Source organism: Gallus gallus, chromosome 18 (assembly GCF_016699485.2).
Source record: "Gallus gallus isolate bGalGal1 chromosome 18, bGalGal1.mat.broiler.GRCg7b, whole genome shotgun sequence".
Classification (NCBI taxonomy): domain Eukaryota; kingdom Metazoa; phylum Chordata; class Aves; order Galliformes; family Phasianidae; genus Gallus; species Gallus gallus.
The window spans coordinates 3,296,000-3,321,448 of record NC_052549.1 but is presented as its reverse complement, the minus strand read 5'-3'; the positions used below and the strand labels follow the sequence as shown (position 1 = coordinate 3,321,448).

Below are 25,449 nucleotides of genomic sequence, written 5' to 3'. Positions count from 1 at the left end.
GAGGGAATTGTGAGGTGGCAAAAGCATTTGGGGCTGAAAAGCTGTGAGCACGTGCTGGTGGGCTTTGTGCAGCTGATGGCCATCGTGATGGCAAAGGGGACACACTCTGCAGACTGTGTGACTGCTCCATTTGGCTGTCAGGCTGGAAAGGGCTTCCACAAAACAGTTAATGTGTGTGCACCGAGCACTTCCTGAGCATTTGCTGAGTATAAGAGATCAGTTATGCAAGCTGTTTCTTCAGTTTTAATCTGATTTCCTCCCTCTGCTCTTAATAAATCTTATTTTTATTAGATCTTCTGAGTCGTGGGCAGCTTGGGAATTTCACATAGATTTTCCAGGAAAAGAAAGACCTCTGAAAGGAGGTATGGGGAAAAAAAAGAAAAGAAAAGAAACAGGGTCTGGAGATATTTGGGCTGCAATTCTCAGCTGAAAGAGCACAGGACACAGGTTCTTCTCTTCAGAGTGTCATTTTCTGGGCAAAGAGTTGCTGGAAAAATCCATTGTTGATGCTGGCTGAGAACTTTTAAGGGATAAGGGGTATCGCTGCTTGTCAGAAACAGCAACGTTTGGGTGAGTTAAGAAGGGATGGCTGACACGATGGGGGATGGCAGGGTGCCGTGCAGCTCCTGTGTGAACACGTGGCTTGTTTCTGCTGCAGTAGTCAATGAGGGAAGGTCAGACTGAATGTTAGGAAGAAGTTCTTTACTGTGAGGGTGGTGAGACACTGGGCCAGGCTTCCTAGAGAGGTGGTTGATCATATAGTAGATAGATAGACTCATATAATGGCCTTGGGTTGAAAACAACCTCAAAGATCATCTAGTTTCAACCCCCATGCCATGGACAGGGTCAGTGATGCCCCATCCCTGTCCCCATCCCCCTTTGGATAATCATCTTAATAATATACTTTAACTTTTGGTTAGCCTGAGGTGTTCAGGCGGTCGGATGATCTCTGCAGGTCCCTTCCAATGGAACTACTCAGTGTTCTGTAGGTCTCACTGTGTTTTAAGGGGTAACTCCCTCAGCATGGTTCATCCCCACTCACCTTGCTGCTTACTTCCCATTACCCACGTACTTGCACCAGACTCGATGTCAACTCCAAATTGTATCACAGCTGAATTTACACCGCTCAGCAAAACTCTACCTAAGGAAAGGCTGCAAGTTTTTTCCTTGAAGGAAGCTATTACAGCTCCTAGTCCATTGCAGGTGGTGAGCAGCCTACGCAGGGCTTGCCAAAATCAGCATACCACAGGGTCAGCACGAGGCCACCTTGGACAGCTGGGAAGAGGCAGCAGTTCTGAGCTGCTGATTTCCTATGGTATATTTGAACTCTTCTTTTGGGAAAGAAACCGGTCTGGCACACCTGTTAGGAAAGGCTACTGAGCCCTCATCTACCAGGACGACTCTTTCATTTGCTCTTGGAAGCTTCAGCTACACCAAAGCACTGGGATTGGCCTTTAGCGTTGCATGAGTTCTTCTTACCCTTTATTTCTGTGTTCCTGATATATCTTAGTGCCATTCACTTTGTATACCATTTCTTATGTTATATACTGCAACCGGACCCCCCAAAAGCAAATTCAGTGGGGCTCAAACTCATGGGGGTAGAATTGCACTAAGCTACGGCTCCCCACGTGGTGTATTACTGAACTCCACAACAGCCACAGCTCTGAAATGATCTGTAAAGGTTACCACAATAACAGCAGGATGCCATCTTATTTATTTTGCACTTGGCTTTTAAAGTTCCCTATCTGAAAGTACATCGAGTCTCTGTGGAGCTCTAACATCAATGCTGCATTCTATGAAGCAAGGAAAATATAATATTTTTACAGTTGGTCTTTAAATCAATTTCTGACAACAAATCAATCTCACAAGAAGCCTTGTTGGTGTTATGAGTAAGAGAAGGAGAGATTTTGAGATTAGAGTATAATAATAGCATGCTGTCTCCATGAACTTGCCCTTTTGTATACCAAACTATTGCATTTTGCTGCCGAGATCTAATGAAGCCCCACCAATCAGATTTATGATAGTGCTAATAGGAAAAAGGATCGTATAGTGCTGTTAATATGTGCTCCGTAATTAACATTAATGGGAGTCGCGTGGTTAAACACCCCGTGCATCACCCCGAAAACGGACTTGTAGGTGCAGTGTTTATTTTATAACCTCGTAGAAGCAGCAATAGATTCCAAGCAATCTTTGCAACTAGGCAAAAAAGAAGTCAGAGATGCCCCGGGAATCACTGCACCAACCAGAGCTCACCCTGCAGCGCTGAGACGAGGCAGGTTCTGCTCCTGCAGCCTTCCAGCCCTCCTGCAGCACTGCTGCTGGGGGATGAGACTGTGGGACAAAGTGAGCCCAGTACGGGCGCTGGAAGGGCCATCTGTGCTTTCTAATGATCAGTCACAGTGCCTGGTGCTTTTTGGAGTGTTCAGTATTTCGTGGAGGCAGAGTCTGCAGAATTTAAGACCCAAATTCTTGCTAACAAGACCCGAAGCTCGTGCAGACTCTTTAGGCTGAAATACAACTCTGACATTTGGATACTTGTGTTCACTAAAAATCTTATTATTTCTTTTTTCCCCCTACAATTAACTTTAGTGGTTAAACCCAAACGGGTATGTGACATTCAGAGTTCCTTAAATCATCGTTATCGTTTCATAAGGAGGTATTTCTCTGCCTTGAGGCCCACGGATAACATTCTCCTTAATTAGGAAAGTAGTGTTTTACCCCATCTCCACAGGGGTGCAATTTATTGCCTAAGTGAAAGGCAAAGAAAATCATTAAACCTTAAATCTCTGCCCTGGCACAGAACCCTTGCCTACCTCAACCTTTTCCTCTGTGACCCGAACTGCCCCCAAACCAACCCAGCCCTCTATGTAGCCATTGTATGTGTTTGCTACGTGATGCTTATTATGTTTTTGTAGGTGGAGATTTAACTTGAGACCAAATCTCTGACAGTTACAAAAACTTGAGATGCAAACAGGAGCTGCGAAGGGATATCTGCTGAGTGATGGGAACTCAGAGTAAAACAGGACATTAATTGTAAGAAATGTGATGTCCTAATTTCTCCCCAGCTCCCCAAATAGATTGGGAGTGGAAATAAATGCTTCCAAGTAGGATATTCTTGGTGAATTAGAGTGAGTGTTTTCATTTTATCTTCCTAATAGTGATTTAAGATGACTTTTGCATGAATTTAAGCGCTATAAAGAAATGAAAGCCTGGGGGGAGGACAGTTCTGAGGCAGATTGCCGTGTTAAAATACTGAGAACCGTTTTCTTAAGCACTTCAGTGACTTACGGCCCACATCCCCCGAGCCTGAACTCTTAAAGAGAAAACATTTTAAAGGTATCTGGGGGTGCAGTTATGCTTTACAGCCCGGGCAGTCTGAGCCGTCCACCTCCCTTTCTGGTCAGACTGCAGCAGAGGCCGCTTCCGCAGTGCCTGGCACCGCTGTCAGACCTGCACAGGGTGGGCTCACACAGCACAGTGAGTGTGTTTTCCTCTTGAGGTGAGCAAGACGAGCCCGCTTAGCGGACCCAGCAAGGAGCAGCTCTGATGCAAGGAAAGGCAGACTGCCCTGGGGAGCATCAGCCCCTGAAGTGTGACCTGAAATGCGCCCTCCTGCAACACGCAGCGGAAAGCAAGCGGCTTACAAAGCTAACGTCAGCTTCCCAGAAGATAAATACCAGCGTGTTTGTGTTGTTTGTTTTAAACACTCAGGTGACTCTGTGAACAAGAATGCGCTCGGTAACCCAGCTGAAGGTCCACCTTTATTTTTACCGCACTTCACTCTGGCTTTTTTCCACATATGACGCACGCACCCCCCCCCCCCCCCCCCACCGGAAGTGCCGACCCGGAAGTCATTTAGAGGTCAGAGCGGGCAACATGGCGGCGCCCAGGCGGTGAGAGGAGAGGGCGGCGGGAGCAGCGCCGTGGTCATGAGTGCTGCCCGCTGCTGCGGCTCGCCCCAGGCGCTGGCAGGTACCGCGGGCAGGGCAGAGCTGGGGCCGGTGATGTGGTAGCTCCGGGGGCAGTGGGAGGGCTCGGTCGGGGGCACGGCGTGCGCTTCCCGGCTGTCCCGCTCCTGTGGGGTGTCTCAGTGCGGAGAGACCGGAGCTCCTTCTGCCCTTCGGGGTCGCGTCATTTCGTAGCGTTCCTGTCTGATCCCGTTCTCATCTTCGTGAGGTTAAACGCAGGCTACTAATGTACCAGGCACAGGTCTCGGTGTCCGCATCCTGCCTTGTGCCTGCTGCTTTCTTTGAACGCTCCTTGTATTTGAGATGGTTGTGGGGTGCAAGAGGAAGAAGAGTTTAACAGTGCGTGTTGGTGCAGGGGGGGTAAACTTGGATGTAAAGCTGAGGGGACTCCTCAGACACGTCTCTCCTGTCCCAGTGGCCTGGTTCTCATTTCTTGTGATGCAGTGTCCCATGAGGGTGACATGCTGCAGGCTGAGTTACAGGTAAGAGGTGGAACTGAAATCTAATGTTCTCTTCTTCCCTTTCAATAGGAATATTTGTCTGGCACTTGAAGAAAACAGGAATCCGGCAAGTCCCATGCCAGTTTGTGCACCTGTGCCGAGCGCCTGATGGCAGACTGATTACATTTCAGTACTTTAACTTTCTCAGACGAATGGTAAGTCATGCAATGTGTTTATCCTATATTTCTTATTCTTTAAGTATCATAGAATCACAGAATGGCTTGGGTTGGAATGGATCTCAAGCATCATCAATCTCCAAACCGCCCGCCACATGCAGGGCCACCAACCTCTACATTTAATACTAGACCAGACTGCCCACGGCCCCATCCAACCTGGCCTTGAACACCTCCAGGGATGGACAGGGCATCCACAGCCTCTTTGAGCAGCTGTTCCAGCACCTCACCACTCTCTCTGTGAAGAACCTCTCCCTGATATCCAACCTAAATCTTCCCTCCTTCAACTTAAAACCATTTCCCCTTCTCCTGCCTTCATCTACCCTTGTGAAGAGTTGACTCTCCTCCCGCTTATAGGCTCTCTTTAGGTACTGAAAGGCTGCAATGAGGTCACTCCGCAGCCTTCTCTTCTTCAGGCTGAACAAGCCCAGCTCTCTCAGCCTGTCTTTGTAGGGGAGGTGCTGCAGCCCTCTGATCATCTTTGTGGCCCTCCTCTGGACCCTCTCCAACAGCTCCCTGTCTTTCTTGTACTGGGGGTCCCAGACCTGGTCACAGTACAGCAGGTGGGGCCTCACAAGGGCCGAGTAGAGAGGGACAATCACCTTCCTGTCCCTGCTGGCCACCCCTCTTCTGATGGATCCTGGGATACCATTTGCTTTCCAAGCTGCAAGATCACACTGCTGGCTCATGTTAAGTTTTTCATCCACCAGGAACCGCAGGTCCTTCTTTGCAGGGCTACTCTCAAGGTCTGCTCCTTTCACTCTGTATGTATGCCTGCAATTCCTCCAGCCCAAGTGCAAAGCCTTGCACTTTGCTGCGATGAACCTCATTAGATTCTCCTGGGCCCACCTTTCAAGTCTGTTGAGGTCCCTCTGAATGGCATCCCTTCCTTCCACAGGTTTATACTTTCTGATACTTTGATTCTTTTAGGTGTGTTCTGGTTCACAGGCAGCACCAACTGGGAGCAGTGCCTATGTCTGGTTTCCTTTCTTCAGCACGTGCACACTGCACAGCAGGCTACTTGCTTACGCTTTCCTGTGTAGCATATTTCATGAGCTGGCTTTAGCGGGGTCTTGACGGGGGGATTTGCTCAGGTCCCTTCTTGCCCCTATGTTTCTGTGATTCTGTGACTGGAGATTCTTTAATTTCAGTTGCTTTGGAAGTAAGAGATGCTGGTTGGTATTTAGAGTCTGATATCAGTAAATAACCGAAGGGTTTTCATTAATCCCATTCACCAACCTCAGTGTGAACTCCAAACAGGAGTATGCTCTCCTGGTTTCTGACTGTGAAAGTTATGATTCTGTGTCCTCCCCCAGCATCAGGAGAGGGAGAAACCGATGTGGGGAGGGACAGCAAACCCAACTTGATCATGAATAACACGAAGACATTTTCTTTTTTTGCAAATATTTTATTGTCTGTAAATGCAGACTGAGGTTGTTGTTGGTCTCCCAACCTCAGAGCTGTGCTCAGCACTGCAATGGGTGCTGGCCTAGCGCTGCCTCTTGGGGAATGGGGGAAAATCCAGGGAGCAGCTACTGGCCCTCCTCTCTGGGGAGCGTTAGGACCCCCCAGGTGAGCAGTCCGTGCCCTGGGCGGAGGGGCCCGCTGCCACCACCTGCCCCAGCTCCTCCTGTGGGGACACGGGGGCAGCGGGTTGGGGCTCGGGCCCCCCATAAGGGATGCAAGGACCTGCAGGGCAGGCGGAGTGGCCCAGGCCAGAGACAGGAGGCTCCTGCTGGGAGGTGACAGGGCTGGGGGTGGCTGTGGGGCCGTCCTGCCCTCCTGCTTCATGGGCAGCCTGGCTGTCCTGCTGCCGGCAGAGCTCTGGGCCGTACAGGGCTGTAACAATGCTGATGAGCCCTGCCACAAACTGCTCCGTGTGGTCTTCAAGATGTGTCTCCATTGTCATTATCAGGGCATCCTGGTTGAGCCCATACGTGCACAGGAGGTGCATGATTGCAGTCTGTACTGCAAACACCTCCCACCACTCATCTCCGGTGATGTTCTCGAGCTCCTGTTGGAGCCACCCGAGCAGTGGTTCGAGGTCTCCCGGATCTCCTCTGAAGAAGTCCGCCCAGACCTGGGGTGGGAAGCCGTGCTCAGGAGCCACGAGCTGCGGCTGTGCAGAGCCCTGCTCCTCCTCCTGCTCGTCCTCGGAGTGCTCTGCAGGCTGCGGGATGGGGCACTCGAGGTAATCGTCCTCTGCCCGCACCGAGTACCGGATGGCCTCGATGTTCTTCTTACATACAGCACAGGTGGGCTGCCGCTTTGCCCACCGCAGCGCACAGCCCAAGCAGAGCTGGTGCAGGCAGGGCATCGCGTAGGCTGCGTCGTCCCGGCTCTGCCCACATATGGGGCAGGTCCAGTCCGAGGGCAGCTCCGTGGCCCCGGGCTGTGCGGTGGGCCGGGGAGAGCCGAGGTGGGAAAGCCGCTCCCGTCGCTGGCGCTGCAGCGGGCAGAGCTGTCGGCAGGTGCGGAAGAGAAGAGGCCGCTGTCGGTCGCTGTCCCCGGGGCAGCAGCAGCAGCGATGCCCGCTCCCTCAGCACAAAGCCCCGGCCCTGCTCCCCGCCGCCCGCCCCGGGGCCGGGGGAGCGCTGGCGATGCTGTGGGCTGAGCACCAGGAACTGCTGCCGGCAGCCCCACAGCACGGCCCAAACAAAGTGTCGTTTGCGGCTCCAAGTGTCGCTGCTGCGCTCAACCGGAGTCCAGGCACGAGTGATGCTGGGCTCTGCCGGGCCCCGGTTTCTGCAGGGAGGGTCAGTGAGGTCACAGCCATCTCCTGCTGCTGTCACAGCCCCTTGGTCGGTGACCTCACAGCGCAGGGCTGCGTGTAGTTGGGCACCAGGCTGGGCCTTCATCACCATCAGCCTCCATCATTCAGTGGCTGTCCTTTGCGATGGTGATAGATCTGGGAAAATAAGAATTGCACATATGCTATCTCCACGTGAATCTTATGTCATCCTGCAGCCTTATCTTCTCCAGGCTGAACAAGCCCAGCTCCCTCAGCCTGTCTTTGTAGAGGAGGTGCTGCAGCCCTCTGATCATCTTTGTGGCCCTCCTCTGGACCCTCTCCAACAGCTCTCTGTCTTTCTTGTACTGGGGGTCCCAGACCTGGTCACAGTACAGCAGGTGGGGCCTCACAAGGGCTGAGTAGAGAGGGACAATCACCTTCCTGTCCCTGCTGGCCACCCCTCTTCTGATGGATCCTGGGATACCATTTGCTTTCCAAGCTGCAAGATCACACTGCTGGCTCATGTTATGTCTCATGTGATGAGTTAATGCTGGAGAGTGGTTTAGGAGAAAAGATATACTTCTCATATCTGGCCAGATCAGGCAAGTCCAAGCGTCTCCTTTTCTGCGCTGAAGGGTTAAGCAGTTGGGATCTGTAACATCTGAAGTTGGAGAAGGCCTGCTGCAGTGAGGATAATGCTGTGTGCTGCCACACGTCCTCTCCTGACAGGGGTCCTCTGTGCAGGTGGAGTGTGGTGCTCATCTCCTGCTGGGAAACAGGATATTGAATTAATTCTACATTTTCTATTTGTTAAAATTCTGATAAGGCAATCATTCTTATGAAGGTGTAGAAAGTTGAGTACTTATTTTGTGGGGCTGGAGTTATTACAAACCTACGTGTACCTCTTTGCATAGACCTGAAGTAATCATTCATAAATCAGATGATACTGTCTGGTGGGTTTAAAAATGAATTAAGAAAAGTTTGCTGTTGAAAGTAGAAGGAAAAATGGAGTTTGTTTAGAAGCAGTTCTTCAAGGTTAAGTAAATGTTATAGAGATAGCTGTGAAATGGACAGATGCCTTTTTTTTTATGTTGTTCAACTTAAGAAACTTTTTTTGCCCACAAAAGAGGTGTGAAATTCAGGCTAACTCAGTCACGTCATCATAGGAAGTGATTATCATTAAGAAGAATAACATAGCAGTAATGTCAGTGATAATAACAACGTGAAGTTGACAACAATATCTTCTTAATTAATGATGTTAAAATTTATCATTCTATCTAGTATGTAACACAGTACAACAAAGACCTCAGCCAGCGAGTGAAGCCGAAGTCAGATTCAGTTGTGTCTCCATTCCGTGAGAGTCAGTTGGATCAAGAAAGAAAGGTTATACACAAGATTACACCAGTTTCACCTGTTCATCATCCACCTTTGTCTGAGTTGAGAGAAATTAAGCCAGCTGCAGAAACTGGAGACCCAGCCAGGCCACCAACAGCAGAATCCAAAGAAGAAAGGCAATGGAGAGAAATGAAGCTACGGCTGGATGATTTGCCAGGAATTCTGGCACGTTTGTCCAAAATTAAGCTTACAGGTACTATGGGTTGTTTGTTCACTTCTTTCCATCCGCTTTGGTATTTAGAGTTCTTTAGCATGTTAATGATACCGTGTATGTTTTTCTGTGATAATGTCCACTTTGGTGACACGAAGTACCTGAGTCAATTCCATCAAATGTGTGCAGGGAAAAATAATACAGAGCAAGTATTTCTTTGCCCATTAATTGAATTTACATCGAGGAGGAGCTTGCATTATATCATCAGCTAGCTTTTTGGGATCATAACTGAGTGTTGATACACAAAAGTAAGGTAATACTGGATTAGGAAGTGATTTTATAAGCACTGCATTACACCTCTTTTAAGTTTACCATCCTCCTGTCTTATTTACTTACCTTCTGTTTTAGTACAGCTAAATATTTACAGTATCACATCGTATTAACAGTACGAACGAAAAACAGTTTGAATAATTTCATAGTTTAGAAAGGAAAAAATTTGGGTGTGATCAATTACCTTTTCTGAAATGAGGTAAAACTTACCTGTGTAGTCCATAATGGAATTGTACCTTCAAAGCAGCACTTTTAGCAATTGCCTTGGAGCCTGGCTACATTTACTCTATTCCAATAGTAATCCATAATAGCTATAAATTATTATATTATATTATATTACATTATATTATGTTATATTATAAATATATATAATATAAAATTATATATTATTGTGAAGTGGTAGTATTATATGTAGAGGAAGGTGCAATGATCTGACCCAAGCCTTACGTTTTGTCTCTATCAGGGCCAAAAACAGAAATGTTTCTTAAGTCCCTACTGTGGTGCTGTCTCCCGAGAGTGAAATAGATTCTTGATAATGAAACTGTTATTCTTTGCCATAACAATTTGCTATAACAAAAATCCTGGGTTCAGTTTACTTTCTCAACATTTTTGTTCTGCTGTATGTGTTTTCACTCTGTTTTCCATGGTGAAATTGTACTGACCACATACAGCATACAAGGCCATTTAAATGCTTCTCCACTGAAGAGGCCTTGTAGCTCTCAATGTTGGTGAGACATCTCACCTTTTGGACTTCACTAAACTGATCTTATCTGTCCAAGTGTTCCTCCTTGTTATTTTAAAAAAAGCTCAAGATGTCTTTGTTTTTTGCTGCTGAAGATTTGAGTTAGTGGACTTGAGGGATGGCAAATTATGGTCGCTTGATACTTGAATGTGTCCCTTTTACTTTATAGCCTTGGTGATTTCAGATTTAGGCACATAAAACTCCTACTGATACATTCATCAGTTCTCAGGGTTATTGTATTTCAACTTTGGCAACAGCTTTGTGACATGTGCAATCAAAATTGTCGCCTCTTCTTTCTCCATGTGTAGTGGAAATGCTAAGTCACAGCTTGAGGCAGTGATTGAGCACCTGGTGGGAAGGCAGGGCCAACTCAGGGGAGCTCAGGTGTGTGCAGTGCACCTGAGTGACTGGAAGGGCTGGAACCAGGATGCAGCCCTTCCCAGACCTCATTTAAGGGTTGGCAATGGAGGCAAGGGTATCTTGTTGGAGATCCCTGTATACCTGAGGCCTTCCAAAGGTAAGCAGCTTCTCTCCTTTATTTCTGTGCCCACTGCTGTTGCATTTGGGCACATCCTCACTTGCTACAGCCTAGGATGTTGCTACTCTGCTGTTGTTGCTGGACTTTTCATCGTGTTACAGTGTGATAATGATCTGTCTTCTCCCTACTGTGCTGTTATATTCTTAGCAGTGTTTTGTTTCTGTAGTGCTCACCACACATAGTATGTAAGGACTATATGAAGAATTAGCTCTTGGCATCTTTTCAACGTGGTGATTTTGTTCAAGTGACTGTTTTATGTAAGCTTGAAGCCTATGCTGGTTATTGAAGTAGGATTAAATTAGAAAAAAAAATAACAACAAAGAATCCTCAATAGATCCAGAATGAGACCATAAAATTCTATGATTGAGCATCCAATTTATACGGGGGTTGAGGAGGAGAGGACGAATCAGCTCTTGTTTTAAATGCTTTAAACATATGTTCTTAAATTTGCTGCTGTTCCTTAAGGGGAAGCTCTGTGCCACAGCAGTGCTTCTCAAAGCAGGAGTTTCAACAACTGACCTTAGGTGAAAGAGCATCTTTTTTCTGGGCTCTCTTTGTATAACCTCACTGTTGCTACCAAACTTCAGAACAGCTTCTATAGTTCTTGTTTAAATGCTGAAGACAACATGGCAGGCAACAAAATTCTGTTTTAAAGTGTAGTGTTACTGGAAAGCTGGAGAAGGAGACTACAGAACTTCATTTGGTCAAAATCTGTTGTCTTCAGACCTGCTAGGGAGCCAAGAGGATGAACTTTGCAGCTGTTAAGAAGGTATAAAGATGCAGGAGAAAGTTAATCTCTCTTCATGCTGTGATCTTCGTGTTTTTGGCAGGGAAATTGTATAGAAACTGGGGAGTATAAAAGCGTAAGTTGAGCTTTGGATGAAGAGGGGTTTGTGGGAGGAGAGTTCTGTTGGTCCTTTGGGTTGTAGGATAGGGTGGGAGGCAAGAAGGAAAAATATTGGGTGTAATGTGTGGAGCTATGAAATCGTTTTAGTTTCTTATCTGAGTTGTGTTATCATGTGGGCAAACCTTTATTCTGCACAGAGTATGGCAGTGGAGGTCTTTGGTTTGTTTATTTCTGTTATTAAAGAAGAAAATAGATTCTCTGAGGTCACTTTTGTTTTTGCAAATGGCACGCAACCCAATTCAGTTCACCCATGGCGTTCTGATAGATCTCATATCCTGTGTGTTGTTCTTGGCGGGCTCTTTATTTATACTCTTTAGAGTATAAAATAACAAAAAAACAAACTGTGCATTATGCTAAAATGGGACTTCCTCGTGCCCCCATCTCTTCCCGCTGCTGAAGTAAAGAGTGTGTTTGTTTGTCTTCTGAACTGTAATTCACCTTTGAAAGGAAATGAGCTTAGCTATTACCATACCCTCCTGCCTCATGTAAACCATAGTTCATAGGACTCTCCCATTAGGAACTGCCTTCTCAACAGAAAGAGATTTTTGTTTATATTCCTTTGCCATAAGAAGTGGTTAGGGAACTTCTAATTACTTGTCGGGTAATCTACCTTTTTGGGTTCGGTTTCCATCCTCTCCCATCCCTGCATTCTCTGCTGTCTGAACAGCTGTCTCTTACCATCCTGGCACTTGGAAAGTGAATGCATCTGCCTGATAAGTATCCAGAATTGTAAATCTCATTGTTTTCAGCTTTATCACAAAGTTCACGTAGAGCTGAAAAGAGCAAAAAGGAATATGGCACTGCAGTAATTCTAATCATTCATAATGTGAGCGTGTTAAGAACTTCAGGCTCTCTCATCCTCTCAAACTTCATGTGGTGTTTTCCCCTGTGGTTGTAGATGAAAGCTAAAGTGAGCTGTGCAGAAGAGTTATATGTTGGTTTTGAACGTGGGGGAAGTGTGACGAAGGCAGCACGTGCAGAGCATTGGGTGTCCTCCTTAGTGAGCTGTGCTTTGTGCTCCTGTACTAAGGGCTGCCTTGCACTTTGCCCTCCTGGTGATGACGACTGGTTGGCAATACAGCCTGTGTATTGCTGTGTGGCACAGCTCTGAGAAGTGGGTGTATATCATCAGTCAGTTGCAAATGAAATTGCTGATTTCTGAACAGCTGTGGTGTTCTTATCTACATTGCAAGCCCATTGAAGGGGCTGTGTCTGTAGCTTCTCTCTCTGCTGTGCCTGGAATCATTGAGTCCTGGCTCTTGTTTCTCCTGTGGGTACTGTGATACCAAACTGCAGTTTTTGGTAAAGACACACTAGTACCCTTACGTTTCAGGTGTTAAATTATCCTTATCCCATATTTTAATATACTGCACTGAACATTTTCGTTTGACTTCTTAAAAATGTTCAATTGCATGTAATGACTGTTTTACACAGCTATACATTGACTGCTTGCTTTTTATCCAGAGTCCTCCCTAAAGTTTTCAGATTTTACAGTATCACATTGCAAAGTGCTTCTATTTCCTAACTCTTGAGAGCCATTTTAGAAATTTGGTAGTTTTTCCCCAAAATACACGTTAACAGTTAATCTATTAACATATGATGAACGTTTCTATTGTAATTACAGAAGCCTTGTTTCATATCTCATTGGCTGGCTTCTAGGCTGGGTTGCTTGCTTTGCTTCTGTGCACGCAGCATCCGTGAGTCATAGAGGTCTCCGAGTGACTTCAGAAGGCCATCTAAGCTAGTTTTCCCAGGGCAGGACCAACTTCAGGTGTGTCATTCCTGACTTCATGTTGTTCTGTTCTAGAAACCATCTGAGGATGGGTAATAACCAGCTTTGCCATGCAGTCTGCTGCAGCGTGCTCCTGTCCTTCCTGCTGAAAAGCTGCTTGGTGGATCTAACAGAAACCCTCTTTTGCTTCCATTTGAGTGTATTACTATTTCTGCAAGCACTAAGAAATCTGGAAACTCTCTAAAGTTTGTTTCACTGCGTTGCTCTCACTGAGGATGTGAGATGTTGTTTGGTTGTGTCTCAAAGGGTTCAACCCAGAATCCTGTTCATGTTATGTAAGAGTGACGATCTGTACCTTAGGAGAGAGTTCAGAAAGGCAAACCTTGGGGTGTTCGTACCTTGGTAATTCTGGAGTCATTTGTCATCTTTAATAGAGTCATTCTATCAGGGTTTACCACAGTCTGATCAGAATGGAACCTGTTGTGCTTTGTCCTTGCCTGGGCGCTATGGGCTGACTCCAGGGCTGGTGGAATTGGTGCTCTGAGGAAGCCCATGGATTTGTTTGGTGTTTGTTTTTAAGGCAGAGATTGATGGGTTGTTCTGCTGCTATCTAATCATTGGTAGCTCCTTCCTCAGGAAGGAAGATCTGGATGTTCCCAAATCAGGGGCCAAAATTCCTTGTGGAAGGAGAGTTGGAAGAATCTGTGCTCTGTTCTCAATTCTTTTTTACATCCGCTTTTAAGAAAACAATCCTATTTTATTTACTAGAACACAACCAGAGCTTATTGGAGGTATTGTTTATGTATGGATTTGTGTGTGTGTGTAGTAGCAGTGATCCTCCTGCACAGACAGTGAAGTGGAAATGAGGAATGGGGATGTGTGCTCCTGCCTGGCGCTGTGCTCATTGACACCCTGCTCCATCCCTGCATCCATCACCTATCTGCAGAATGAAGATGATGATTAGCCAGCTTTGCATAATGACTCTGAGCATTGCTGAGCTGCCAAGTGGTGGAGCATCGATGACTAAATAAGGTGTCTGTGTGTGCATGGGCTGAAAGTCTGCTTGCAGCTGCCCTACTAAAAAATCCATTTGCTTTAGTGGAGTTCCAGTACATTTCTGCTTCAACCGAGAGCAGAATTTATTCTTTAAATTGTGGTTTTAATACAGCCAGAAACTTTGAGAAAGATTTATCAGTGTTCCTTGTATCGATCGTTACAAGTCTACGTGTGTTTTTGGTCCTAAATATATCTTACAGGCCTGTCACAGTAGTTCTCATTTTCTGGTTATTAAAGCAGTAACTATTATCCTATCAAAGAAACAAAGCTTGGTAGTGATATCTTTCTAGCAGTTGCTATGAGGAAAACTGAAGAAAGAAAGCTGTTACTGCAGTTTCCCCATGCATTTTAAAGTTGTTCAACAGTGAGAGATGATTGCTGTTTGCTCTGTGTTATTGCACTTGGATTTTATATGAGATGATTTGTTTCAAATGAGTGTCCCGAATTTGTTTGCTTCAAGAGTTGGGCTGTCTGTAGTGTGTGGGTTATGATCTGCAATGAGATGTAGATAGGCCTTCCCCTGCCTTTAGCTTCCCTGAAAGCAATGTTTGACACTTGGGGAATTCCGTCTGCTTTTGGAAGGGTACTCTCTTATGGGTACTGTCCCTTATAGGAGTACCTAAACTCTTGTAATAGAACAAGGAAATTGTGTCTTAAATTAAAATAGAAATCCATTTGCTTTTGTTCTTCCATATATGCTGGTGTGTCATCAGTGCAGGGACAGAAAGGAAATCTAAAGCTGAATTGGTTTGCTTTGGATTTCTTACCCATTTATTTTGGCTTGGCTACTTTTTAATAGGAGGTAAACAAAATATAGTGCAGTGATTTGCATGCTATAAATACAGAGTTATAAAGGCAGATTACACTACAATGAAACTGAAAAGGAATGCAAAGAATACAGTGCACTGTAGGCCTTTTGAGTGTGTGAATGATGGCGCTTCCAGCATAACTTTCTTTTGCACCAGTGCATTAGCATTTTTGTATTCATTTACATTGAAATTGTAGGCAAATGGGCCTTGTTAATTTCTGGTAAAGATGTTTAAAAGACCTAAAGTTAGGTTTAGGTTGAGATCATGAGTTTAAATCTGGCTTCTTTTTGAAGATAATGCCAGCTCTCATCAACAAATCTTGAAAGGATCGATTCCATCTATTCTATAATAAGGTGAAGTTAATTTGGTCCCTAAAGCACTAAGCTAACAGAGATTAAAAAACAAACAGTCAATGACCTCATTCCCTTGATGTGATCTCAGTTAAATATACTTTTCCTCCACCAAGAAAGTAGAAGAGTAAATTATTGCTTCCACAGTGAAAGAAAATAAACTTTTCCATGCAAAGGGAACGTTTTCTTGTTTGCTCTCAATGCGTTGCATTCGAACTGCAGGACGACCGGATGAGCAGCAAGCCTTGTGTTCAGAGCACAGCCCCAGCCAGCCAAAGTACCTGTTGGAGCTGCTGTGTGTGAGGATGTGCTGCAGCCTCTTTGTAACAAGATCCTGATAAGTCACACTGAAATGACTGCCTGAAATTAATCTGGAGAAATCAATTGGGACTTTAATTAGCGCTGTAGCTGTACCGTGTGAGGATCTGTGAGGTCAGTGTATGGTAATGTTACACTGACTGTTTGCCAATCTGCTCCACCTTTCCTCTTCAGTAAATGAGTTGGTGTTTTCCCATAATAAATTGGTGCAAAGTGCTCTCTAAGATAAGTTTTAATTAAATTCTTGTCTAGAAGTGGAAGGGTGATTTATTATGCCAAAAGATGAATGCAGTCACTCTTAGTAATACAAATGCCACTGTTTTACTATCCCCTTTGGGATGTATTTCTTTTAACTCGGTTGTAAACCAATGAATTTAACATTCTCTCATACTCTCTACTATGAAGGATGAGAGTTTTGGAGCTGTGGAAGCAGGGTGCTGTGCCTAAGATTCCTGAAGAAATGGGGCGCAGCGCTCAGAAACAACAGCCCTGTATGTCTGTTAGTCTGCCTGGGGATTACAGGCTCTGCTGTGATTTCACAGCTGCTCAGAGGGATGAGGCTTCATCACAGGTTCGTGGTGGCTTAGAAGCAGCTGAAAGGAGCAGAGGGGAGAGCCAGGTGCTGGCATGGGGAGGCAAAGCCATGGGCTTTGCTTCTTGTAAGCCTTGCACTTGCAGACAGCTTATGTAACAGCCATCCTGTGAACCCGTCACGAGGCTAAGTCATGTTTATAGCAATATTAGATACGTTATTATCATAATATTCAGCTGCTGATGGATTTTAATACTTAGAGGAAAGTTTTGATGAGCAGCAAGTCATCTTCAGCATCGTTTTATGATTAAATCCTAATATTCTTATGTAGGCACAGTTCGGGAAAGCAGTGCTTTGCATGTACATCCTTGCTGACGGGTCCCTTCCGTGTCATTTACTTTTTCATCTCAAGTAACACTACTCAGCAGTAATCCCAGTATTTTCAGTCAGCAGAGGTTATTTATTTGTCACTTAACTTCGGATAAACAGGAGGCTTTGTAGGAATTGGGAAGATAAGAACATTTGGATTCTTTAATGCATACCTTTAATTTGAGGACTGGAACATAGTTACACGTGAAATGTTTTTTAACTGCTTTGCTTAATAACTATTAATCTTTGATTGTAAGTTTCGAGGTCATAAGCAAGAAATTTAATAAGTGCTGGCTTTTATAGTACAAGAAGTTTTCCATTTTGTACCATTTCTTGCCAAATGCAAGTTTTGTATGACCTATTATTTAGGTAATTGCAGTATTAGGACTGAAACCTGGGTAACTTTAAAGATGTGATTTGCAGTGCTACGCTGAACTTATAATTTCGGATGACAAAACTGATCTGGATTTCTGTTAATCCACTGGAATTTGGATGTCTTTAAGCGTTGCTAACTCTGTGTGCTGATGTGATTGTACCTTCTGCCTGAGGTGGGCATATCCTGTGGAAACAGCATAGCAAATGCTTGTGCAGCGAGGTTACTGAATGCACCAGGTGTTGTTTATGTATAGAATCATAGAATGGCCTGGGTTGAAAAGGACCACAATAATCATTCAGTTCCAACCCCCTGCTATGTGCAGGGTCGCCAACCACCAGACCAGGCTGCCCAGTATCCCTATACTCTTTTTGGTTTTGTGCTCTGCTTAAGACGCTTCTATGATTTGATATAGAATGCATCTCAGCTTGCAGTTTTCCTTCCTGTTTTCTTCCATGTTAGACTTTGCAATGGCATGTGGGCTACTGGGAAAAAAAAATACACCTCATGTGTTATATGAGGCAGTACAATCCTATATCTATCCATACAGCAAAGAGTACAGCGGTTTTATTCTCACTTCTTCTAATTACATGCTGATGGGTCTCAGTTTCTCATTTCACCCCTGACTGTTCTCCCTCCCATCTTTGCCTTAGTTAGGCAGCGTTGGCATTAACAGTGCTTTGTTCTTGGAGCTGCTTTGATCCAAAAAAGAAGTTAAAGGTGAATCTGCGCTGGGATTCTTTCAGAACTCAAACACCTTACCACCAGTGGTGTGCATAAATGAGATGGTTTTCTTGTTGATGACCTGAACTGTGTTCTTGCTTGTGTTGCAGCTCTGGTGGTCAGCACGGCATCTGCTGGCTTTGCCATGGCCCCCGTCCCGTTTGACCTGCCTTGTTTCCTGCTCGCCTCTCTGGGAACTGGCCTGGCTTCCTGCGCTGCCAACTCCATCAATCAGGTCAGTGCCTCGGCCCCTCTGCGAGCTGCTGTGTCCCAGCTTTGGAAATGCTGCCTGGTGGGAGTGAATGGCAGGTTGTGCTGTGCCTTCAGCTGCAGCCCCAGCCCTGGGCTGTTAAAACTGACACCACGAATGGGCGACGTGTCTGTGAGTTGAAGTGGAGTTGCTAGGCGCAGTGTGTTTATTCAGAATTGAGTTGATGAGGTTTTAAGCCTCCCAATAACAATGTTTATCTTGATAATACCGTGCATGGATCACTGCAAATGACACAGGAAGAATGGTGTAATTGGAGTATTGGAATAGCCAGCAGGGCTCCAGACTGATGGGCTTGGATGCTGCGTTGCATGACCTTGTGGGATCTGTCTGAAGGAAGGCTTAGAGCTGTTGGTTCATTGAGTGAGGTGTTGGTGGGGTTTGTGCCTGCGTTCAGAAAATTGAATTATAGCCTGGAATTGGGATATCTCCCGTGCATCTCTAAAACACGCTGAAAGTCTCAGCCTTGGGTAGCTGTGTCATGCTGCAGATGTAGCTGCCTGAGCTTGGCTTCCTTTCATGTGTGGCATCTCTCAGCTCTTCTGTAGCCCAGCTGGGAAGCAGAGTTGCTGTCACGCTCCTCCGAAGCCCCAGAGGAGAGCCAAACTGGCGAGCTTGTGGTGCAGAGTGGAGTTACAAATATGGCCTGCAAGAGAAATGTCAGTGACACCTCTGCTAGCACTTGGTGGGTTCTGCAGTCACCTGGGGGCTTGAGTGCTGGGACGCCTCTGATGGAGCAGAGCGTGGAGCTTTGCTGTGAGCTGCCTCCTGCAGGCACCCCTCATGGGTTAGTCTCATTGATGCTTAAACCTCCTAACATCTCATGTGCAGACACCTGTGTGCTCTTTGGGGTTGCACTCATAATACACCTCTAATTTTGCAAAGCAAACAGAAAAGGTGCTGCATTTTTTAGTGTCCTGGAAATATTTAGGTGAAAGCACTTAAGTACCCTTGAAAAATGATTTTAAGATGGTCACATCACACTGTGCTTTATGAATGATGCATTCATGCATATGTTTCACACAGGGAGGTCTGGATAGAAAAGCTGTTGTAAAGTGAAGTGCTTTGATATAATTTCAGCGATGCCTTTTCTCCCTTTCTGCAGGCTTTTTAATATTTAAAGATTTGTTTTGGGACCTGCCAGTCCTTTGAAATATTTACTGTCATATGTACTATCATATTTACTTTCCCTTTTGACCTGGATACTGCTGGACTCAAAAGGGAATTATTTCTTGTTCAGACACTTCTGTGTACTGTGTCATTCTTGAGATTCAGATGCATCTTCCTACAGACGACGTTCATGCACAGAAAGCTGGTTTTCCTTCTCTTTGGCTTCCATGTATTGCCTGATGTTGTGTTTTGCCTTTTTAACCTCTTGCTTTTTGAACTCCTGAGATATTTGTACCAGGAAGCCCACACTGCGATATGGAGTTTGGGATGGGAATGGAAAGGTAGAAGTGTGATAGTTCTGTGGTTGGGTCCATGATGTGCTGTTTACTCAGTGCCGCCTCACTGCAGGGACAGCTGTGTGCCCTCATGTAGGGAGGCTTATTGCAGCCTCTCAAAGTGTAAAACTCTTTTGCACAATTGGGGCTGAGTGTTTTGAATTTGCACCCTTGCCTGTTTTAGTCTCTTACTTGGCTGTTCAGGCAGGCCTTCAAGGCAGCTACTCTTACTAAGCAGAGTTGGTAACAAAGCAAAAGAAAACAGCTGTTTTTTATGACCTTGTCTATCACTAGATCCTTTCAGTCGATGGTTATCCCTTTCCTGATGTTGCTGTTGGTGCTGTTTGTGTCTGAATGGGCCAGGAATTTAATTTTCAAGCAATACAGTAAGCTGGGGGATGTGTCCTGACCTCTGGGAAGGAGCACGTTTGACTTGGAACTTCCTCTTATTGCTACTTCGCTCTGTCCGCTGCTCCCAGCTCGCATCCCCTTCCCTGGCAGCTCATGACTCATGTTTCCCTCGCCGCTCCTCGCTGTCCCTCAAGGACCTCTTTATATGATAACCGTCTTTCCGCTTCCCGCGTTGCTATAAATCTGTGCATCTTTAAGGGCAACTCGTCTTTCCCACCCCTCATTTCCCTGATAAATCTGCATTCCCAATTTACGGTCCCCAAATATGCCGTGGGAAGGCAGCGCGTTGATTGTGTCAGATTCCTGCCCGTGATTTAGGACAGGATGTGAAGAACTTGATCCTGTGGAAACGCAACAGAGATCCCATCGTGCTCATGGATGCGCGGTTACAAACTTCTGAACGCTCCAATTCTGGGTTTTGCTTTGCTTTTTTCCTTTCTCTTGACCGCATTGGCGCAGTGCAGGGGGAGCTGGGGCTGCCCTGCAGGCTGAGCTGAAGTTGGATGCATGGGGACTGCTGGGGGGGCTGCACAGGGAACAAGAAGCCGTGATCTGTGGGTGTCATTTTTAAGGAGATACTCTAAAATAATCCTTGAATTATCACTTGCCCTCTTGATTTAAGATTGATGTGTGCCATTCTTTAAACAGTTTTTCTTTCTATCCACAAAAGCTGGAATGTCACAAAAATGTACCAGAGTGCAGCTTCTTAACCCACCTTCGCTGTCCTGATAAGAAGTGGTGGGAGTTGGTGGCACTGCAGCAATGGAAACATAATGGAAGCCTGGTTGGGGTAGTTATCAACCAAGGGCACGCATTTACAAACAAGTTCCCTTTGCAACCCGTAACTTCTGGCTGTAGTTTCTGATGCAAGCAGAGAGAAGATGGTTTTACAACAGTTGTGTGACGCTGGATAATTATTTTAGAGATGTACATTTTTTATTTTACAAATGACAGGGAAAGAGTTGTTTGAAGTCACCCTGGAAAATACAGGTAAAAAGTACCTGAGCTTGGGCTTGCATTAGCAGCAGGCATGGTATATGTTCTACGTGGAAGTCACTCTAGAACTTTGTTTACAGAATTTCCAGCGGAGCACCCTGCAGTGAGTCATGTTGGACCGTGGGTGAAACGGGCTTGTAGAAGGTGTGATGCATTCTGATGATCCAGGTGCTTATCAGAGGATCCTTCGGTTATCCTGGCATGAGTGTTGGGTCTTAAGCACAGAGCTTACGTGGGGGTTAATTCCTGCTGGATGTGCTGAGGAAAAGGTGGTGTTTTGTTTCTCTTGTCCTCTCCCAGCAGTTCTGGCTCTGCCTCACTTCTCTCCATCACAATACTTCAGAGCTGTACGTCTCACCTCATCTAGCATCTTAGTGGCATGCTAATCCAGTGGTCCCCAGTTTTCTTCCACATCACGCAACACTGCGTTATATCCTTCAGCCCTCTGCTGTTGTGCTACAACATGTCACCACGTTTCAGTCCCACCTGCTCAAACTGCTTTCCTCTTCTTTCTTTTTCTTTAATGGCAATCTTTCTTTTCTTCCAGCGTAGAAGCAACTGGAAATTATTTTGGACAGGTGTTCCCTATTGGTGTTCCTTCCTTTTGAAAGAACTGGTATTTTACAGTGGTTTTAATTTAAAAAATGAAACACTGATTCATTGACCAAGGAATAGCTTGAGACACATCTTCATTCTAACACCACGAAGGCAGCCAAACACACCGGAAAATCCCATTATAAGAAACCAGGCTTCTTAATTGCAATTATGGTAAGGAAATGGAATTATGCTTTGGGATTTCATCTATTAAACACTGCATGTTAACCATGAATAAACCAAATAATTATTGCTAGCATTTCACTTCTTAAGAATATCTGCTTTCCTGACTCTTTCAGCATCCTTTACTGGTGTAGATGTAGAAGAGGGTATTTCACTTTAACGTTGTTCCACAGAAGTGACAACAAAGAGTAATCAAGACGTTGGTTTTGTGATAGCCTGGTGAACGCTTACCTCATCCTGTGGTTTTTTTTGTGTGTTATGCTCATGCTGTCATTGAAATGGAGTGGGAGAAAAGAATATTATGCTAGCTGATAATCTGCTGCTGTTTCTTAGCTCTGGGTTGTTCTTTTTTTGATGATTTTTGAAATCTGACTCGAGTTTCAAGGAGCAGAGCCTTACATTTATATTGTGGAGGAAATGTGTCACTTTCTTGAGACTTCTGAGATACTAGCCTCTGATTTATGGGAAAGGAGATAAAACATGAAGGGATGTTTACAACACAATACATGGCATTAAAATGTTAAAAGAATCACACGCGCGTTTTATATGTCAAGTACATTCTTCTGTAACTGCAGCGTGGTTAAAAAGTGGGAGAGAGCTATAAAGATGAAAGCAGGATGTTTAAAATGGTTTGAATTTAGTAACTGAGAGATAAAATGATGTGGTTGGATTTGACTGATAGCACCTTGGAAAGGAAGCAGGCCGGGCTGAATGTCTGAGCTGGAGCTGTAGAAACAAAAACCTGGTAAATATGTTCATCAGAATGGGAGAACAAATGTGAGGACAGTTCACATCCCTGTCCCTTCGGGGTCTGATCTGACGGCTGCCTCGGGCTTTTGATGTCAGCCTCTCCTGACAGCTGTGATCCCATAGAAGTGCAGCATCAGTGGGTGGGAAGGACGGGCTCAGTGTTAAAAATGGAGGAACTGAGGATCTGAGTTAGCTGCCAACTCACGGACCCTGCTGGGTATCATCTTCTGTATTAACTGCCGTGAACATTTGGGTGCTAGGGATGGGCACTAGAACAAAACCAAACTAGGGTGGCCTTCTTTCCTGTGTTTAATTCTCTCTCTGTGCTGGCAGAGGGATAACTGTAGTCTCCGACTTTGATATTTTGCTATTCTGTAATGACTTGATAGACCGCTACTCACAGAGCAGCTTAATGAATGCTAGAAAATTAATAAGCCTACTTAAATAAACAATTATTGCTCTCTCTTCCGAAGGAGGTCAGCCGAAGGGAGTGGATATAGTATATTTTTATTGTAAAATCACGTGGTGCTGGTTAAGGCACTTCCACTCTTCCTGAAAACACTGTTTATGTCATACTTTATAGTCATTTTGTATGTTTCTCAAGTTCAGTGAGGGAGTATGAGGAGAAGGTCCTGCTGGGGTATCCTTAATGGATGTATTCAGGTACGTGCAGTGCTGGCTCCAGGTGGCCATGCTGGAGCAGGGGCTGGACCAGATCACCTCCAGAGGTCCCTTCCCACCTCAGCCTTCCTGGGATTCTGTTGTACAAACACAGCAACGCTTTGAAATCCTGCTGCACTGCATGTAGGTGGTGCCATGGATTGCTGCAGTTTGGGTCTGAAGCCAGCACTGTTACCATTGTTGTTACAAAAATGGGTTAATCAGCAGTACTTGGAGCCCAGGGGAGAAACCAGGCAAACTGATCAGTGTCCAATGAACTGTTCTTGACCTGATGGCCAAAGAGCAACGTAATCCATTGGGGTCATAATAACGCTCTTGTAGTGCTGTGTTCAATCAGCAAACTGATGTTTGATGTATATTTGCAGTTTTCTGAGCTGATATTTAAGATCCATAATCTAGATGAAAGGAGTAGGAAGAAGTAACTTGGGGTGTTTTTTTTAACTTTGAATAAAGTGTTATGAAAGCACGCATGGCACTGGTTGTCAGGAATCCAACACCTTGTTCCTCTCTCAAGACAGATTGGCTGTGTTAGCTTGCTTGCCCAGTTGAAAATGTAATTCATTTTTAAAGGCAGAAAAACACCCACGAGGAACTGGTTATCCCAACACCTGTGCTGTCGAGAGGAGGAGGGCGGCTGGAGACGTGCCGCCAGCTTCCAGGGTGAAGAGGAGCCTTCTGCTTATCAGCTCCACATTTGGTTTTAGGGCTGTCGAGCAGTAACAATTATCATTTTATGTGCATGAGACACAGCGTCTGAAACAAGTTTTGAGTATTAACTCAACCCTTCTTTCCCCTGTTGCCCCCAGCCCCATCAAACAACTTTCATTTGGCACCTGGGAGGTTTGTGCGGTTGGGTTTGCTGACCCTGTGATCGCTGGGCTTTTCCACTTGCATCTTCTTTTGTTTATGTGAGCTTTGTAAATATTCTCCTTGATTCAAAGTTTCTCCATCTGAGAGATGTTTATTGCAAGATCTTTGACTGTGGAAGTAAGAACGTTTCACATTGGGCTGTAAGACCCCAAGTAAAATCTTTGCTTCCTGCGGCTGTAAGAAGGGATTTGAAGCGATGTGATGTTACTTGTTGTATTCCTTTCAGAGCTGTTGTGGTTTCAGAAGAAATCTACAGAGAAATCTGTTAAAAGGGTTGAAGCGATAGAAGAAAGTAAAGCAAGGTTTACGTTAATCCCTATGGCAGGGGGGTTGGAACTTGATGATCCTTGAGGTCCCTTCCAACCCAAGCTGTTCTATGATACTAATGGAGAGAAAACGACGGTTAGATGCTTGGATTACTGGAGAAAAGAAAAAGAGCAGGAGGCTGATAATTCCCCAGGGCCCGTTCTCTTTATTTCCCTGTGAAGAAATGGAACGCTGAGCAGACAGCAGCAGCAGTACTTTCTGTAGCCCCCAGACCAAGGGTTATTTGTTGTTATGCCATCGTGCCTAAACATTTCCTACCAAACACGTGCTTTATTAAATGTCTGAGGGCAGGTAGTGAGAACTTGGGTTTATGGCAAAACTAGCATTATTAATAAGCTGTCAGTCAGACCCAAGTTGGAGGAAATGACCTTCAGTAGATGCAGATCAACTCTGCTCCACATTGGAGGTTTTTCCCATTATTCTCAATGCTGTTTTGTCCACTTTTTTCAAAGCTTTGAAAATGTATTTTGCATCTTCCTCTAGCAGATTATTGCAAGGCCATTTCTGAATAAGAGAACTCGTTCTCAATGCCAGGGATGCATTCCATAGAGCGTAGTTGAAAAATCAGGTAGTTGCACGATCGGTTTAAAGAAATGTAGAAGGGTCCTATAAAGGCTTTCCAAAGCTTTGAGTTTCCAAATCAAAGCGTTTTGTGCCTGGCTATTAGCACCTTTCTCTTCCCACTGTGTCCTGGATGAGCCCGTTCCCCAGCCCTCCCTGGTTTTAGCCTGAAGTCCATCAGCAGCACCCCTCCCTGTTCATTTGGGATTAACACCTGATGCATCTCTGTCTCCCTCTGAAGTTCCCTTTGTTTTGACTGAGCAGATTGCCTGCAGCAGGCGGCCAGGCCTTTCATCTGCCCGGCCCCCAGCGATCAAAAGATTGTCAGCAGTGCTTATTAAAACCCGGTGTCTGACTCGGGGTGCAGGGCTGGCCGTGCTGGAGGCAGCTGGGATGTAATTTACAGTATATAATAAATACAGGAGAAGTGCAACGCTGGAAGTCTATCTCGTGCTCTAAAGTGAGCTGATATATGCTGCTTTGATATTTTAACTGCTAGACAGCCTTCATTAGTGGTCATTGAGGATCATAACTTACGGCTCCGTCAGATGATTCATAATTGCAGCAGTTAGATGGACTTAGCGTGGAGGAATCCTTGATATCGAGTGGGAATGGCTCTGCTCGTGGAGATGTATTTCATGAGCAGTGGAAATGACGAGCGCTAAT

The 25,449-nt window shown here is 45.3% G+C and overlaps 1 protein-coding gene across 1 annotated transcript in view; it reads left to right on the top strand.

Moving 5' to 3' along the window:
• Nucleotides 1-3,857: 3,857 nt before the first annotated feature.
• Nucleotides 3,858-25,449, top strand: part of COX10 (COX10, heme A:farnesyltransferase cytochrome c oxidase assembly factor) — a 96,809-nt gene continuing 75,217 nt past the window's right edge. The window contains exons 1-4 of the mRNA NM_001030700.2: nt 3,858-3,972; nt 4,499-4,623; nt 8,654-8,960; nt 17,808-17,932. Coding sequence (NP_001025871.1) covers nt 3,930-3,972; nt 4,499-4,623; nt 8,654-8,960; nt 17,808-17,932 — 600 coding nt within the window. The 5' untranslated portion in view covers nt 3,858-3,929. The remainder of the gene's footprint in view (nt 3,973-4,498; nt 4,624-8,653; nt 8,961-17,807; nt 17,933-25,449) is intronic.